The sequence below is a fragment of the Podarcis gaigeae genome (genome assembly GCF_964106915.1).
Source record: "Podarcis gaigeae genome assembly, chromosome: 12".
NCBI classification, from domain to species: Eukaryota; Metazoa; Chordata; class Lepidosauria; order Squamata; family Lacertidae; genus Podarcis; species Podarcis gaigeae.
In genome coordinates this window covers 24504404-24522380 of record NC_139688.1, presented here as the reverse complement: position 1 = coordinate 24522380, position 17977 = coordinate 24504404, and the positions used below count along the sequence as shown (strand labels likewise).

At 38.3% G+C, this 17977-nt stretch overlaps 1 protein-coding gene across 3 annotated transcripts in view; it reads left to right on the top strand.

Annotated features, from left to right (window-relative positions):
• CACNB2 (calcium voltage-gated channel auxiliary subunit beta 2) overlaps positions 1-17977 on the top strand; it is a 130041-nt gene that overhangs the window by 2376 nt on the left and 109688 nt on the right. For all 3 annotated transcript variants that reach the window (XM_083704878.1, XM_083704879.1, XM_083704876.1), the window contains exon 2: positions 6000-6092. In XM_083704878.1, the coding sequence (XP_083561004.1) occupies positions 6000-6092 (93 nt within the window). The remainder of the gene's footprint in view (positions 1-5999; positions 6093-17977) is intronic.

The following is a 17977-nucleotide window of genomic DNA, read 5'->3' as shown; positions in this document are numbered from 1 at the left end:
ACTTGCTTGGAATATTCAGCTAAAAAGAAGTATTCTGGAAGGACTCTATTCATATTGCTAATAAATATTAAAAGATCATTGGCGTATCCACCAAGCTTGTCTAACTCCATTCATTACTTTTGCTCAAAATCAGACTTTATAGATTTCATCAGCTAATATCCCCACTACCTGTACAAGTGCATTTCATGGTGATCATAATTATGCCCCAAAATGTATCTTTTTCTCAAGATACATTTCCCATGCTCTGATTTGTTTGCTGTTCCTCAGGGTTGCAATGACTGGTTCTTTGTAGTGTAAAGTGACCCTGACCTTTTGTCTTAGTATGAAAGATCTGACATCAAAAACATGGACCACTACAATTGTTTTATTTCATACTGCTGTTATGCTGGTGTCGATGTGATAAATTCTGCATCGTAGACCTTCTTTGGGGGGACATTAATGATGAATAAATGAAACATCTACAGTTGAAAAATATCTTTCCTTTTCACTGCATTTTCCCTTTTATGGACTTTTTGCAGTCATAACTGTTGACTTTTTACATAGAATAGCATTACAGCTTTTAACAATGAAACAGGTGGATTGGGAATTAACTGATTTTGGTCATATGAAACAATAGTGTTTCTCTGTTTAGACAAAAACAAATGATCCTAATAACCTTTTTAAATAAGACAAGCCAATGCTGTTTGAATAAACATGAAATTCACTGGCAACTACAAATTTAATGGCAGGTTTATTTAAAAAAAAACAACCCTGATATATTACTCTGTTAATTAAACTTTTAATTTTAATTGAGTGACAAAGCACTGCCTGTGCCTTTTATTTATTCATTTATCTTTTTTTTTTTGAAAAACAGCTTTTTGCAATCGTACTCAAAGTAGTCTCTAAATAAATCCATATTGAAAATAGTAGAAAAATTAGAAGTGAAGAACAAATGAATAAGATGAAAATGCAGTTAGAGTTTATAAACCTCCAACTGGGAATGCCTGGCCTGCATAACTTTGCACACAAAGATTTTGGCTTGAAGAGTCACTTGAACCAGTGGGAATCATGGTGAGATGGGGTCATGTACCTCCAATGTGTTTCCCTGCTGTCTCTAACCATAATAAGCTCATTAGCTGTGAAATAAAGTACAACATGCATTTCTCAAATTCAGGATGCAACAAACTTGACATTGAACATCTTTGTTATTGTCATACATCACAGGCAGGTCCATCATTTGCAGAAGCACCCATAGGATTAACTACTGTTGCTATTGATGGAAAGCATTGCATTTGATAGATAGACAGACAGATAGATGGCCAATTTGTTCTCTCTTCTTGGAGCTACTGCAGGATCTGGGTCCTGCTCACTTTGCTTTTTCTCGTCTTATTCCATTCTTCCTATGGAATTAGTATGACCTGATGGGCTTCTCTCTGGGAAGAAGTTGAATTGGTGATGCCATCCTCCTACTACACTAGAGATTTAAAGCGGGATCCCTGCATACAGCAATGGACAGCTTGGTAGGACTGCATCACTCACCTCTACTCCATCTGGCAGAGTGGCTGCAGCATATCGGGATGGAGCGAGGCAGAGGCGAAGGAGTTGTGAGGTTGGTATGGTGCAGTCATGCCAAGGGAGCCAATCTGATGCTCCTGCCATTGTGTTTGTACTACGCCAGCCTTGCCACCAATATGCCACCCTCCCTCTGTCCTGGTATGCTGCAGCAGCTCAGCAGGATGGAGTTCAGGTGTACGGCACACCCGCACTATGACATCTGCTGCTTCCTGTATATATGTTGTTATCGTCAGTATGTCAGAACAAAGATCTTGCAGAATCATTATTGACTTGTCTCTGTCTTGCAGCACTTGCAGCTTACACAGCTCAACTGAGAAAGCGTCTTTAACAGGAAAGGTTGCCAGTCTGAAAGCAGTGTCTCTGGGCAGAGAACAAGTAATAGTTGGTTTGGATTCTAGAGAGCTGTGCACTTGCTCAGTGTCAGCCACTCCAGAGGCAAAGTCCAGCGGTATCTCTTTAAATCAGGAATTTCACCACATTCCCTCCTCTGGAATGTCAGGAGCCTTAAGACCATAAGAGCAGCCCTGCTGGCCTTTCTAGTCAAGCACTCTGTTCTTAGAGTAGCCAACCTGATGCTTATGGGAGCCCACAGGCAAGGCAAGAGCTGTTTCCTGCTCTTGATCCCCAGTCACACTGCCTTTGATATTGGAGGTAACACAGCTACCATGACTTGTTGCCACTGATACTTTTATCCTCTATTTAATTAACTAGATGTAGCTTATTTGGAGAAAAGGGAATTGCTATCTATAAGCCATGCTTTGTAATCTGCAAGCCTTACTATTATAACGTGCTCCACATAAGATTATGCCTGAAAAGTGTTTGAAACCTTCAGATGTTGCAGAATATGAAGTTCCACCTTCCAGTCAGAGTGTACTTAGTTAGCACCATGTGATACTGATATATTTTTATTTTGTGTTTTATGCTTTAACATTGTACACCAACCTAATATTTTATGACATGGAATCATATGTTTATAAATACATGAACTAAACTTCCTACTATTAAACGTCCAGTTAAAGGCAGCAAGTAAATCTTATGTATTCTGAAATGCAAGTGTACTGAACTGATGTTTGTCACTTTTGTTGCTTTTTGATTCTTCTGTTTGTTGGTTTATCTGGATTTTTCAGTTATCATTTGGCAGTTTTCCTTAAGGTTTTTGTTTTTTATTCTGCTTTTTTGTTATTTAGTTGCTGTATATTTAATACTTGCTTTGGATTGTCTTCTGAAAATATAAGGCAGCATAGAATGCTTTTAAATAAAAGCATAAGTTTTATATAAAAATAATTAACATCTTTAAAAAAAAACATGTTGCCTGTTTAATTAGAATTAATCAATTACGTAGTGACATAGGAAGTTATAGGAGTCAGGCTATTAGTCCCATCTAGCTCAGTGTTGTTGACTTTGACTGGGTTTAAAGCAGCAGTCCTTCCCAGTCCTATCCTGAGATGTGAGGTATTCAAGGGACCTGTTGTATGCAAATCATATGTTCTTACACTGAGCTACATATGTTCCCCAAATCCATAAATGGTTTTGGCCCTAGTTTTCACTAAGCACAATATTTTAGTAAACACTATTTAACTAGCATCTAATGAATGGGACCAAACTATATTTAGAAGATTGCTGGCATTCGTCTGTCTCAGGGAGGCAATGGAGTGTGCCTCCAGGGCTGAACACAAACTGCTGGAGAATCACAGTGCCTGCTGTGGCTATGGAGATTGGTAACTCGTAATTCCTGCCTCCCACATTGTTTTTTTTGCAGTGTCAGCAGCACCAAATTTACCTTTCTGGGGCGTAAGCATGGGGCAGTGTGTATGGAAATTATGGGCTTCCCAGATGGCAAGATGTCTCTCAAGGCCTCATTGATGTGGTCCAAAGGAAAGCAGAGCACCAGCTTGGCTGCAGGAGTTGCGAGAAGGAAGATAGGATGCATGTATTGCTATGTTCTTAATTTGATCCTGTTTTGTTAAAATTGGTGTGTGGGGGGGACATCATTACACTCTGGACAACCTTTGTAAATGGAGTTAGTACAAATGGATTTTAATTTTGTTGTTGTTGCTTTTGATCTTTCAGCATGTTTGCCATCATTTTTAAACTTTGGGAATAACAATAACAAAAAAATCCATTATCCATAACATTCTCCCAAGGGTTCTTTAGGATACACAAGCTTTCTGTACATTGGGCTGCTTTGAGTGAGTGGGCTGCATTTTTAAATGCCCCTGCTAGGGAACAGACCCTTCTGCATATAAACAAGCATGACAGTAAAAAAAGGAAAAGCATGTTTGTCAGGATGTATCCCGACATAAAATCCCTATCTGCAGCTTGAAGCAGCATAAGCTAGGAAACCTTTATCACTTGATTGTGGTTATTTTATAAATTGGCATTGAATGTCTTTTATTTTTAATTTGACTTAATTTCCCTGGTTGGAAAACATGTATTTTATGGCAGAACTTTCCAACATTTCCCGTTGGTGACACACTTTTTAGACATGCATCATTTTGCGACACAGTAATTCAGTTTTACTAGCAAACTGGAGGTTAAACTAACCCCTTTCCAGCTCCGGGAGGAGCACAGGGGGTGTTCACACGACACACCAACACACTGCAGCTGACACACTAAAGTGTTGTGACACACAGTTTGGAAAGCTCTGATTTATTGGTTTGTAATATAATGCATATAATATAGCTATTATAACTCCATATTACACACTTCTAATGTTGTTCTGCTAGTTCAAGCTTATCCCTGCCCTCCTTTTGGATTTACACCTTTTGTTCATCCTTGTTCTCTTTATTCTGGCACCATTACCTCTGACAGTGTAATCTCTGATAATCAGTAACATATATTCATAACAATAAAGAACTCTTCCCCCACCCCTCAGGGAGGGTAGAAATTCATGGCAGAGCTTAATTGAAATAAATTACTAGTGTCTCCTCTTTAATTAGCTATTTTCCTTATTTATTTATTTATTTTTATACAGCTCCTGGTACTTTAGCAGTTACTTTGGGATTTTTCCTTAAGCTTGCTACTCCTGATGCTCTCTGTGTTTCTAATTTGGAGCTATTTTCTTTCCTTTTCTTAAATAATCATAGTCTTCTAATTTCCCCCTTATAAGTACATCTTAACATTGCTAAAATTAGATTTCTAAATATGACGGTCTCTGGTTTGAGTAACCTCTTGAACGTTTACATTTTGTCATAGCTTTTTAATTCCTACTTGTTGAGAAATATGCATACCTTTGGAGCCCTGTTTTCCCCCTGAAGTCTTGTCAGTGCCTTATCTGAGTAGCTAACTTCCTTATGTTTTTATTTCCAGTCCCTCTTGTGTAGCTTTCATATTTTTATACAATCACATTCATTGCCCCATAAAGTTAAGCTATGTATTGCTAGATTTTCACAGCTAGGTCATGAAACAGTGGACCCCTTGACTCCGTTTATGACATTTAATTGAAGGGATACTGCTTTAAACAATAGCTGTGAAAAGTTGTATTTGAATATTAACCTAGAGGGAACCAGGAGATTATCATGGCTGAAGCACTGCCCTAAAACACAATTTTCTGTGATGTTTACCTATTGCTTTGATTTTTTTTCTCTTTAATGTTGATATTATATTATATAAGTGCTACAACACTACTGCCTGCATGCAGCAGGGAGTGTTCTCTCTAATGCCAGAAGCTGATATCTATTCCAATGTATAATCTTAAGAACTATTCCAATATATAATCTTAAGCCATGTTGGTCTGCCGTAGTCGAAACAAGATAAAATAAATAAAATAAAATTCCTTCCAGTAGCACCTTAGAAACCAACTAAGTTAGTTATTGGTATGAGCTTTCTTGTGCATGCACACTTCTTCAGATACACCGAAACAGAAGTCACCAGACCCTTATATATAGTGAGAGGGTGGGGAGGGGTATTATTCAGAAGGGTGGTGGGAATGGATGGTTGGCTGATAGGTCTGGTAAACCTGTTGATGACTGTTAACAACTGCAATTGGTCTTACAGGAAAAAGCAAGGGGTGAGATGGCTAAAAATAGCTTTATCATGTATAATGAGATAAGAATCCAATGTCTCTATTCAGACCAAGTCTCTCCATGGTTTTAAGTTTGGTAATAAGTTGCAATTCAGCAACTTCTCTTTCTAGTCTATTTCTGAAATTCTTTTGTAATAAGACAGCTACTTTGAGATCTTGTATAGAATGTCCTGGGAGGCTGAAGTTTCCCAGGAACTGGTTTCTCCGTCTTGTGATTCCTGTGCTGTTCATTCAGCACAGTTAGACAAACACTTGTGTAAGGGGTTTGTTCACTTTGTGCTATAATATGTAGATTCTGGTGCCTGGCTAATTTCTAAAGCTGGCATTTGCTAATATAAAAATAATAATAATATGTTGAGTATTTGTGTCTGCTTGATATATAGACATGTATGCATAAAGTAAAAACTTTTCTTTTTAACAGTCTTACAGCAAAGGTGCAAGAAGAAAACACCGATTCAAAGGTTCAGATGGGAGTACATCTTCTGACACTACCTCTAATAGCTTTGTACGGCAGGTATGTTATTTCCTCCACTTTCCCCAATGGTGTATTATTGTGTTGTGTATAATCAAAACCAAAGGTGATATGGTGGTAACTGTAGAATATATAAGTTCATGTTGATGCATCCTGTGAAGCTTAAAAGCCCATATATATTCACAGTAGATCTTATTACAAGTTGTGGTTTTCTGTTCCTTAAGAATGTTGAAGACCAAGGCAAAGCACTATAATTGAATAGGTAGATTCCTGGCTTGTAGATTGCGTATGTAGATTCATGGCTTAAATATGCATTTAATTCCTGTTGGATACAATAGCATAGGCAGTGCCCGCCCCCCGTTTACACGGGGGTTACATTCCGAGGTACCGCAATGCTAGTGAAATCATGTATACTGTAATTGAAACTCATTGAAAAAGTCTGCAAACACCCCGTTCCTTCCCTGCCCTGCCCCTGTTCTGCCCTTTTAGAGACATTTCAGTGATGTCTTTATAATGTTTCATGGCCACTTCCAGGTTCAGCACTATGCGCGTATGCACAGTTGTGCACATATTGGAGCTGAAAGAGCAACTCTTGCAGTCATCAAGACTTTGTGGATTTCAGGCTCCAGTGGTTTCAGTAATACTGAAACAAAGCAGGTGTGGATGTCATCAGTCCTTGGATGGGAGATGACTGTACCTTCTGAACATAAATGTAATATATATAAAGTAATTTGACGATACTTCTGTATCCTTGAACATTTCAAATTCAATATTTTAAATTTGGGGGCCAAACTAGATAGGATGTTAATCAGCTTTGCATGCCTGGTTATTTTTTAACAAATAGATGCTTGCTATCTGTAATGGGAAGAAAACTCCCAGTAGCGCCAGTGGGAGTGTTATGCCCATTGTGGATAGTAGGCACAGGCCTTGACAATTTTGCATTGGAACTGCAGCAGGGGATAAAACATTAAAGCCTCCCCTCCCCCATTCTGTGCTGGCTATTTGTTTAAGAAAATATATGTGCAGGACCAGATTACATGTTATTGCTTTGGGTCTGACCCCAAATCCAACTTGTCTGAAATAATTGCAAATGAATTATACTAAGATATTTATAACAATTTCAAGGAACAGTTTGATCAACAATATCAGAGTGGACTAGTGCTTTATGCTGAAGGAGTGTAGTGGATCCAGCTCTTAATAGCATCATCTTGAGACTTTGATAATGTATAATAGACAATATAATTGATATTACAACAGAGCACATTCTATACACACCTACACAAAATACCGCTTTTTAACTTATTTGGCTCAGTTATGTAGCTTTTTTGAATGGAAAATAAACTATCTTTTCAGTATGGATTAAACAGCAGTAGCAGTTTGTTTTACCATGGTGATATATGGGTATTTGAAGGAAGAACTCCTGTACTGAGTTACTTATCTGAAGGCATACATAGTTTTTTGTACTCTGTTGTAATCTATTTTATTTAATTAATTAGATTCAATTTATTTTTCTGTAGGGGTTTGACTAGTACTGGTGATGATGATGATGATTTAGAGAAGTCCATAACTTTAACTTTCAACTGTTTGGGTAATGAGATTAGATATGGAAACGTAGTTCTTAAGTTTGCAAAATTTCAAAATAGTTTACTTGCAAGTGATTTTTTTTGTCTGACTATAATTTCATGTTAAGCGTTTCAAGTAGATCACAGCTATATAATTATTAAAAAGACTTATAAAAGTACAGATCAAGTAAACTAAATTGTGCAAGCAAAATCACTTTGATGAAAGGCACATAACTGTTATAAAGCAATTCCATATGCTATTGGTACTTTATATAAAAAGTTATCCTTGTGAGCCTTGTATTCAGATCTTATTTTAAAGCCTGTTGTTTATTAAAAAGAAGCAACCTTATTTAAAAATCACTTTTGTAAATATTAAGCTGTGGTAAAGACTACAGGCTAGATGGGCTGCTTTAGACCAATATTTTCAGTGCAGCCCCACAGTGTTTAAATACTGGCAGGATGCCTATTACACTGTGTTCAGTCACAAACAGGGTTATAAATAATGGCAAAATGAATTTATTATCCATGTGATTTTCTGTAGAGGTCTTTTCTGCCTTTAGCACTGCTTTATACATGATGAATTGTGTACTTGGATATCATTCCCAAGGAGGAAATTACTTGTATCTTTCATGTCCAATACCATGAGTGACAAAATGTGCACATCTTTTTCTTTGTGACTCACTCATCAGAGAGGCCTCATTAGCAACAGGTTCCCAAAACATGCATTTGTTGACTGCATATACATAATAATGGAAAGAAATGATTATATAATAGTTAATAGGAGAAAACTGGCAGATGACACAAGCTACAGACAAATAGGTTCAGACCCCACGGCACATAGTCAGTATTTGGTAAGGACTATTATCCAGGAGGCTATGGAACTGGGTTACCTATCGGATAAGGTAGGACAATTTTTAATACAATCTCATCCCGTGTACGAGTTTCTTACCTTTTACTAAAGGTACACAAACCTGAGAGACCGCCTCCTGGTCATCCAATTTGTTCCAGCACAGGTTCACTCCTGGTACCTCTATCGAAATTTGTTGACCATTTTTTACAGCTTCATGTTAGTTAAGTCAGATACATATATTAAGGATACGGCACATTTCTTTCAAATTATAGAACAACATACAGTTATTGAATCAAACATTCTACTCATTTTAGATGCACAGTCTTTGTACACATCTATTCCCTTGGATGAAGCAAGGTTAGTTCTGGAGGATACTCTAAATGCTCGGAAGTCTTTGGACCCCCCCCCCCCACCTTTTTCCTGATGGAATTAATTGACTTGATTTTTGAAAAGAATTATTTCAGATTTGGCCATGATTTTTATTGCCAAATTAGAGGTATTTCAGTCGGCTCACCATTTGCCTCTAGTGTGGCAAATTTATTAATGTATCAGTTTGAAAAACAATGGATCTTGGATCCCAACACTAACCCTTATTTCCATGGCATTGAGTTATATAAATGTATAGATGACATATTTATGATCTTTTCCAATGAACCACATTTGGATGCCCTGGACAATTGGATTAATTCAGATCATCCCACGATTAAGTTTAGTTTGCAACATAACAGACAGGCCATCTCCTTTTTAGACAAGACCATATATAGGAGCTCCAATGGGCAATTGAATGTTACATTTTTTACTAAATTTACAGATAAAAATTTCCTTTTAAGATATGACTCCTTTCATCTATGACGCTTAAGAAACAGTCTCCCTTTCAGTTGAATGATTAGACTCAAACGGAACTCAACCTGGGGAATTATTAAGAGACTCCAGAATATTAGCTAAACAATTACAAAATAGAGAATACCCTGATCACATCATCAACAATACAGTCAGGAGAGTGTTCAGTATTAATAGGGAGCAACTTTTTCAAAAACATTTGGAAATTGGATGCATTTGGAAATTGAACATACAGCCTTTGACGTATAGCAAGAGACTATGAGTTTGTGGGTAAGAAGCTGAAGGGCTTTGTGGCCCAGGTTTTTTTTTTAAATTATTGCTTCCTGTTGAAGACTGTAGCCCAGGAAGAGAGGAAAATACTGGTAGTAAGCCACTGGCTGTTCAGGTGTTTTCATCAGGAAAGGTTTGCCTTCTTGGAGCATGGCCTCTGCTTCTTTGAGGAAGGACTTCTAGCAAGAGATGGGTTGCACCTCGCAGCAGTTGGCAAGAATGTGTTTGCTAAGAGTCTTGCAAACCTGATCAGAAGAACTTTAAACTAAATCCTGAGGAGGAGGGAGACAGTATTATAGATGACAGGCGAACACCTGGTACTGGGAATAATCGCTTCATTGATGCACAGGAAACTGAGTTGTTGCTCGAGAAACCTGGTAAAGGATAGGACGCTACAAGAAGGAAGCAGCTGGACTTGTTGTTTTAGTTTTCTCTATTCTAATGCTCAGAGTATGGAGAACAAGCAAGACGAATTTGAGCTCTAAATGCAGAATGGCAAATATGACCTAATATGCATTACTGAAACCTGATGGGATGAGACTGGAAAGTAGGAATTGAGGGGTATAACCTGTTCAAAAGGAATAGACCAAACAGGGAGAAGTAGCATTATGTGTAAAGGATATGTACACTTGTGAAGAGATACATGTCCTGAAGCATGGAGGACAGACAGAGAACATATGTACAGGTAAAAATTGTAGGAGTGGGAAACTACTATTGTAGGAGTGGGTTTGCTGTAGACCTCCAAGTCAGACAGAAAACTTGAGTGATACATTCCTACAGCAGATTACCAAACATTCAAAAAGGAGAGAGCTAGGAGTCATGGGAGACTTCAATTTTTCTGATATCTGTAGGAACTCAAACTCTGCCAAGAATGTAAGGTCCAACAAATTCCTCTGTTTCCTCACCGACTATTTCATTTCTCAGAAGAAGCAACAAGGTGATCATCTATATTCAACCCGGTCCTAACCAACAGAGGAACTGATCAATGAGACATTCCCAGCATGTTTGCACTCCTGTCTTAGCAATGTCTACACTGGCTTGGTCATGTCCACAGAATGGACGATGTCAGGATCCCCAAGGACATGCTCGATCCATAGCAGTGACCAGAGAAGGAATGGCTTCTGGGAGGAGCACAGAAAGAAGAAAAACCATGGTGCATCTGCAGTAGCACAACTGGATGCCTTCATCTACCCTAGCTGCAATAAAGCATCTCTCTCCTACATCAGTCTCTACAGCGACAGCAGGCACTATATCCTTCTAACAGTGTGATCTCACTCTCAAATTGAGACAGATTGATGCCAACAAGATTTGGAGCACAGGATATCTTTTATTTCACTCGCTGTCAACAAGGGTGCCGTGTTCACAGTGATCTAAGCATTATCTTTTCCCCCTGTTTCCCCCCTCAGCTCACTGGATATGAAAAAATAATTGAAAGTCATGTGACAAATTGAACTATTCTTCACAAGACTTTTTTCAAGAAAGAAATGATATGATCAACATACACATTTTTTCTCCCTACTGATTTAACTTTTCATCAGCTATAGTGTTTGAATTTTGTGTAGTTATAATGTTGGTTCTTTAAATATGTCTACCCTGACCTAGAAATGTCATACAGAGTGCTAACCTAGGGGACTGGGTTGTAAGGCCCAATTTAAGAATATCATTAAATTCAGGTTTTGAATTTAATGACTAGCTTTCTCTTCTAAAACAGGACTTAGAAACTGGCCAATACCAGCAGATTTTCAACTTGCTTTGCAAAACATATGTTAAATTACCTATAAAAATCCCTTTTGCATTTAGAAATTGTACACAAAGGCCATATTATTGCAAAAAGTATATGAAAATGTTCATCCAGTTTATTCCCTTTCCACCTATTCTTCTCCAGTTCACTAATCCGCATTCCAAAAAGTTTTAATTTCCCTGCATAGCTATTCTGACAATTTTTAAATCCAAGGAGTAGGATAATTTGTTTTTATCTCCACTGACCATTTCCATTTTCATCTCAGCAGGAAAGCAATTAAGAAAGTAATACTGAGGTCAGGCTGTTCTCTTGGCAGTAAAAAAATGCACAGAAAGTGCTAACATCTTCCAGACATTGCCAGACAATGAAGTTTTATTTTCATTATTTTATTTTCTTCCATTTATATCCCATCTTTCTTCCATTAATAAAGAGAACACATAGTTCCCAGGTGGTCACCTACCCAGTCACTGGTCAGGCCTATACCTGCTTAGCTTCAGCAAGATAATAGGCTAATGTGTCTGAGACAAGCTCATGTACTCTTTGACAAATTATTGCCTCTCTTGCTGTTTAGTCAAGGGGAAATGAATCATATTGCAAAAAATGTCTGAAGATAGGAAAGCAACCCCTGAGGAGGAGAAACGTGGCCTACTTGTACCTTGGCAACACCATCACTACTTTTACTATCATTTTCAGCACCCATCAGCATAACTGTTGGTGGCGTTGAGGAAGGGGGTTTTATGGTGATAGAAGAATCAGGCCAGGCTAAACAAAGAAGTTATTTGGAGAGGAATTAGCAGCCAGCAGCTCACATTAGCTCAACCAATTAGAGGTTTCACTGTTGCAACTGCCACAAAATCCCCTAGTTATTTGTAATATATGGAGTTCTGCTTTTAATTCCAGTGACACATGGATTGTATCTCATGGGGCTTCATTCATTTCCTGAAATACCTTGAATGTCACAGACAGATGATCCATTGAATTATCTTTTATATTTTAGAAGGTTCATCATTTGAAACTACTCTAATTACAAGACTAACGATCAAGTATCCATGTCAGCCTTCACTGAGAACAACTAGAGGACTGTGGGGAAAGTTGTTGTAGAACTAGTTTACTTTTGCTGCATTGTTACTCTCTTGACAGATTTCAGTGACAGTTTGGGTTCCATAACAATGATAGACTAAGTAATAGAATTACACATACACATACGCTTACCCTTGATTTTTTATGGTTTTGATCTTTTATTTTCTTATCCACCTAATATGATTTAGGTCTTTCCCGGTTCTCCTTGTATTTTAATGTTCTCCTTATTGGAGTATCAGAACTAAATATAAAAAGAGGAATACAACAAAAGGCTTTCGTTTCACATAGGTGTCATTTCTAGGTTCAGGTGTCTGTTTTCTAGCTCGCTTTGATCCTATCACCTTGACACAAACTTAATACTTGGACACTCACACTTAAATGTTTGTGAGGAAAGTTGTCTGCACTGTTTTATGCGTTCAGAATGGCAGAAGACTTTGTTGAAGAAACCTCCAATGCTGAAGAACTATGGAATTCAAATGAAGCAGAAAATACAGATACTGATATACAGAATACAGATGAAAAACAAAATGCAGATACGGTTCCAAATACTGAGGAACTGCAAAATAAAGATGAACAAGAAAGCAAAGAAGAACTATCAAATAAAAATGAAAGTGAGAATGCAAAGGAAACTCTAAATCCTAAACCTGAAAAAGAAAAGGTAACTGAAATGTAATATTTATGCATTGCTTTATTATTTTAATAGATTTTTTATGACTAGGTTGTCATACTTTGAACTATTGGGAGGAGAACTACACTTGAATTACATAGATTGGGGAAAAGGGATATGTTGTCTGGGCAAAAGCTTCATGAAAAGTATAATATGTAGCAGAATCATCTGAGTATTCAAGGAACAGTAAGGTAGATGGTTTGTTTATTTATTTTTTTTAAAAGATACAGATTCTGAGTGAAAACTCTTGTAATTTTCATTTATTGGATGATAAATTATTTATAATTTGAGGGAGGGTTATAAATGCTGGTGCTCATTATGCAACTGATTCTAAATGAGCCAGGCTCCCTTTCAAGAGACCTTGGTTTTGTGAGACTGAGAATATTTCTTACAGATCTCTCTGTTTTCCTTTAATTTACATTAGTACATTTTAAGTTGAGATGAAAATACTTTAGTGGTTCCTCTTGAGAAAAGCATATTCCATTAGTATTCTCCTTTTTTATATATAGCAAAATCAATTTAAAAACAGACAATAGTTGTAATGGCTTTTAAATACATTTCTATTGCAGTTTTGAATTAATGGTGTTCCTTTTTTCTTTTTCTGTTGAAAGACATTAAAGAACCATCCATAAAAGCAACAGAATGCTATCATTAACAGGGCAGAAAGTTCATTCCTTCGTTTTAAAATGCTTCTGCCTTTTTAGGAATATGAAGACATAAACATACAGCACATAATTAAATCTAAGCACTTGCATGATAGGATAGCACATTTGTATGGTAGTTCTTGAACTTTTAAGATAATGTTTTGATTACGAACATTTCATCTGATATAGAACAGACTCTGTTTGATGACAGAAAGCGGAAAAATGTTCCAATCTGAAGCTTGGGTGGATGCTTGTGCTATCTTCTGTTGGGATTCTATCAGATTGCTCTGAAAGTCATTGGTTCTGTTAAAATGTTCTGCCGTGGACAAATCAGTAGGTTTGGATGGCACTATTTTTATATCTGAAATATTATTTCAATTTTTCTATGATTGCTATCAAGTCATTCGGTAGAAAAATAATTTCAAATAAAAACCGGTATTAAACTAACATTAATGATGTTAGGACCAAACTGTATGTTATTCAACATATCCATGACTGGATCCCTCAGGTTTTCTTTTCTCCAGCCCACTCAAATTAAGCTATACCTCCTTCTATAGTGATGTTTTACTGATAGAGTTGGCAGCCCTCTGCAACTTCTTTTCATGGAAAGTTAAAATGTGGCCCACCCAGTTCAGCATCCTTTTATCAATGGGAAGTCCAAAAGTAAGGCAAGGACTTCACATCCCCCAATATGAATATCTAGTGCTCCAAGTCTCTACTCAACGCATATCATGCATGTTCTGTTTGAAGGGCTATTCTGTCGTGAGGGCAGTAGAGTGGTGTCTCCCAGTGTGGTCTGCAAGCGGCATGGCTCAGTGTCCTCCTAATATGTAAAAAGAAAGACTGGTTGCCAGAAACACTGGCAAATGGCGTACCTACACTTCTCCTTCTTGTCAGAGCTTCTAGAAAAGTACCTGATGAGCCTTCCCTCCTGCCATCAGATTTGTATGGGTTGTACCATCAATTGTTAAAATAGAATTTATATTTTGTATTGTCTGCTAAGGAAGCATTCTCATATTTTTTAATGCTTTGTTGCTAATGGTAAGGAATAATCCCTGATTATGAGAGACCAATCTATGAGCTGTGAGTCAGCAGAGAAGTTCAGATCTGAAAAACTCTAAATATGAAAGAGACTGCAGAGTATTTGCTATGGGGTGGCAACATAAAGAATATAAACTTTGAGGCGTTTTATGCTGTACTTGAAAATAAGAGTGCTGTATTCAGCTTATTTGGGTAATTTTAAAGTAAACATGTCTTCCATTAGGCCAGAATTTAGTAAACTGTAGAGTGACTGTGATCTGTTCGAGACTACCCTGCCTCAAACATTACTGAATAGATACTGTTTGCATAAGTAAGTACTGAAACATTTATATTCCACAGAGTGGTGTAGATTTCTATCTTCAACTATTTTCCTAGAACAGCAGTTGCTTACAGTTCTTTATGCCACTACAAAATTGCCCTTGGGAAAGAAAAAGAGAAAAACAAAGGCACAAAAGATCAGTACAGTCTTTGTTTATCTTATTACAGAAGATAAGTTACATTTGGGACCTTTGAATAGAAAACTCCCATGCCACTTAGCAAACTGCCTGTTATATCCCTTGAGTTTAAAAACCAATTTTCTTGAGTGTGAGAATTCTAAGGAAAACGAATCATATGGGTGGATATAAATGACTGCCAAACATTATTGTTAATTATTACAATAAGGATATGTGGGAACCTTTCCTCAAATTGTGCCCACTATGTTGTCAGGTGCAGCACCAAGTGTGACCGGAGGAACAGCTAGCCTATAAAATGGGTAGTAAATCTGTGACTATACAGGGACTGATCTTAGGGGCAAGTTACATATTTTTGTTGGAAGATCAGCAATTTGAGATTTACGTTCTTTAAAAACTCTTCAGTGATGTCATCTTAACCTGGTGAATTTCTCAGTAAAATCTAGAACTTTCATCTTACTGTCTCTAACAGCTTCATTTACTCTGCTTATTAACAATGTTGGCATCCTCTTGGCCTTGGTGATCCTTTCCCTGACCTATGGTATACTGTACGTTCTAGCTGAGTTTCCATTATTGTGTTTCTGAACAATTCCTAAGTACTTTGGCAGAAATGTGACCCTATTGCCTTTTCACTTCCTTGTCACTAATCTTCTCATGTTTTGAAAGTTTTGTCTTTTGAAGTCAAATGTAGTTGTTGGCTTTTATTGCTACTTGAATGTGTATTGAATTTGGCATGACATTAACATTCAGTAACAAAAAAAATGTGTAAGTTTAAATTAAAAGAACAGACTGGTTTGATATGGCACCAAAACTTATTTGATGGCAAGTGAATCTCAGCAGGGTCTTCTTTGGCTGAGATGCCACCACGGAATGGCCTTTTCTTTACTTGCCATCAGTCTAACCTGCAAAAGTGGGTACATCCAGAGAAAGGCATGTGGGAAACATCCTAATAACCTATCAGATCTGTCAGATGCTGCTGCTGGTTGCTCGTGAGTAACCAGGCAGACCTCCAACCTGTCTTTTACAAGTTTTATCGTGCAAACTATTTACAGTGCAGAACTACAAAGTCCATGTCCGTGTTAGTCCCTTGCAGAATCCGGGAGTGGCCCCTTCTGGCTTCTGCCCCAACATAAGAACTTCTGCACCCCAAGCCTCTGCCCCCTTCCTTGCGTTTTACCCCTCTGCACAAGCTGGGCGATGGAAGAGGCGTCTGTCCCTCCTCGCCAGCCTGGGAAGATGAGGCACTGGGGCTCTTAGCAGCATCCTCAAGCCCTTTCCCCTCTCCTCCTCTGGAGGTGCTGCTTTCCCCACCAGCAGCCTGGCAAGGTGAGGCGCTGGGGCTCTTAGCAGCATCCTCGAGCCTTTTCCCCTCTTCTCCACTGGAGGTGTGGCTTTCTCCACTGCTGGAAAAGGAACTGCTACTCAGGATTTTCGGAGGCTCCCTGTATCCCAGCGGCCCCCCTCCCTCCCTGCCCTGTTCCGATGGCAGTCCCCTGACAAGATCTGAATTCAAACCTTGGGGATATTGGGTCACAAGCAGTAAACAGCTTAATAGGTAAAATTTTTAAAGATATTCTTGCAACACTATTTCAGCGCCTAAACACCTTACCTCACTCATCTGATCTTTTTCAGTTTTGATATATGTTATCACATGACAGGAGTGCAGTGTAGTTTGTTACATCACAGAAAACGAATAAATGCGCACAAATCTGTCATCAGAAATGAAGCGTGCAGAAAACAGCAGTAGGGTAAAAATCAGGAGAGATTGATTGTGGCAGGAAATTCAGCTCCACTTGCATGTCCTGTGAATGTGTTCTTTGACTAGCATGTTTTTTGCTATTAAGGGGAATGTATTCTCCACCCTGGGACGCAGGTGGCGCTGTGGGTTAAAGCCTCAGCGCCTAGGACTTGCCGATCGAAAGGTCGGTGGTTCGAATCCCTGCGGCGGGGTGCGCTCCCGCTGCTCGGTCCCAGCGCCTGCCAACCTAGCAGTTCGAAAGCACCTCCGGGTGCAAGTAGATAAATAGGGACCGCTTACCAGCGGGAAGGTAAACGGCGTTTCCGTGTGCGGCTCTGGCTCGCCAGAGCAGCGATGTCACGCTGGCCACGTGACCCGGAAGTGTCTCCGGACAGCGCTGGCCCCTGGCCTCTTAAGTGAGATGGGCGCACAACCCCAGAGTCTGTCAAGACTGGCCCGTACGGGCAGGGGTAACTTTACCTTTACCTTTTATTCTCCACCCTGCCTTAACCTGCTTCCCTTTTCTCTCAGCAGCCACGGCTTCTGTCACTTACTTGTGACAGAGAGTGCATTTGCATTGCTTCATTTATTACTGTTTAATATGTGATATTACTTAATTATGTTAAGAAATAAGTAATAATGCTGAAGTAAAGCTGCAAAACTTTGAGAAGTTTTTATATACAAATAGTTTTAAATGTACAGAATTGCCCATTTTTGTTTCCTTGCCTATGATCCCATTTGATTACAGATGGTCGGAAAGACAGTTACTATAGAAACCAGGCCATTTTACTTCAGACTCTTCCTGTTGCTATGGCGTGCTGAGGGCTGTTATGTGAAAAGTGCCACTTATGGTAGCTAGTGTAATAGAGAATATTGATTTCGAGATAACTAATAATAGTACAGTATAAAACGACATCCTAGTTAGCCCAATGAACTAAAGATTGCTGGTCTGGGAAAAATTAGTAAAAGTTTGGTTTAGAGTAATTTCATTTGGAATTCTGCCTGTCTCTGACTAATGCTAATTTTCTATTTATCATTAAAT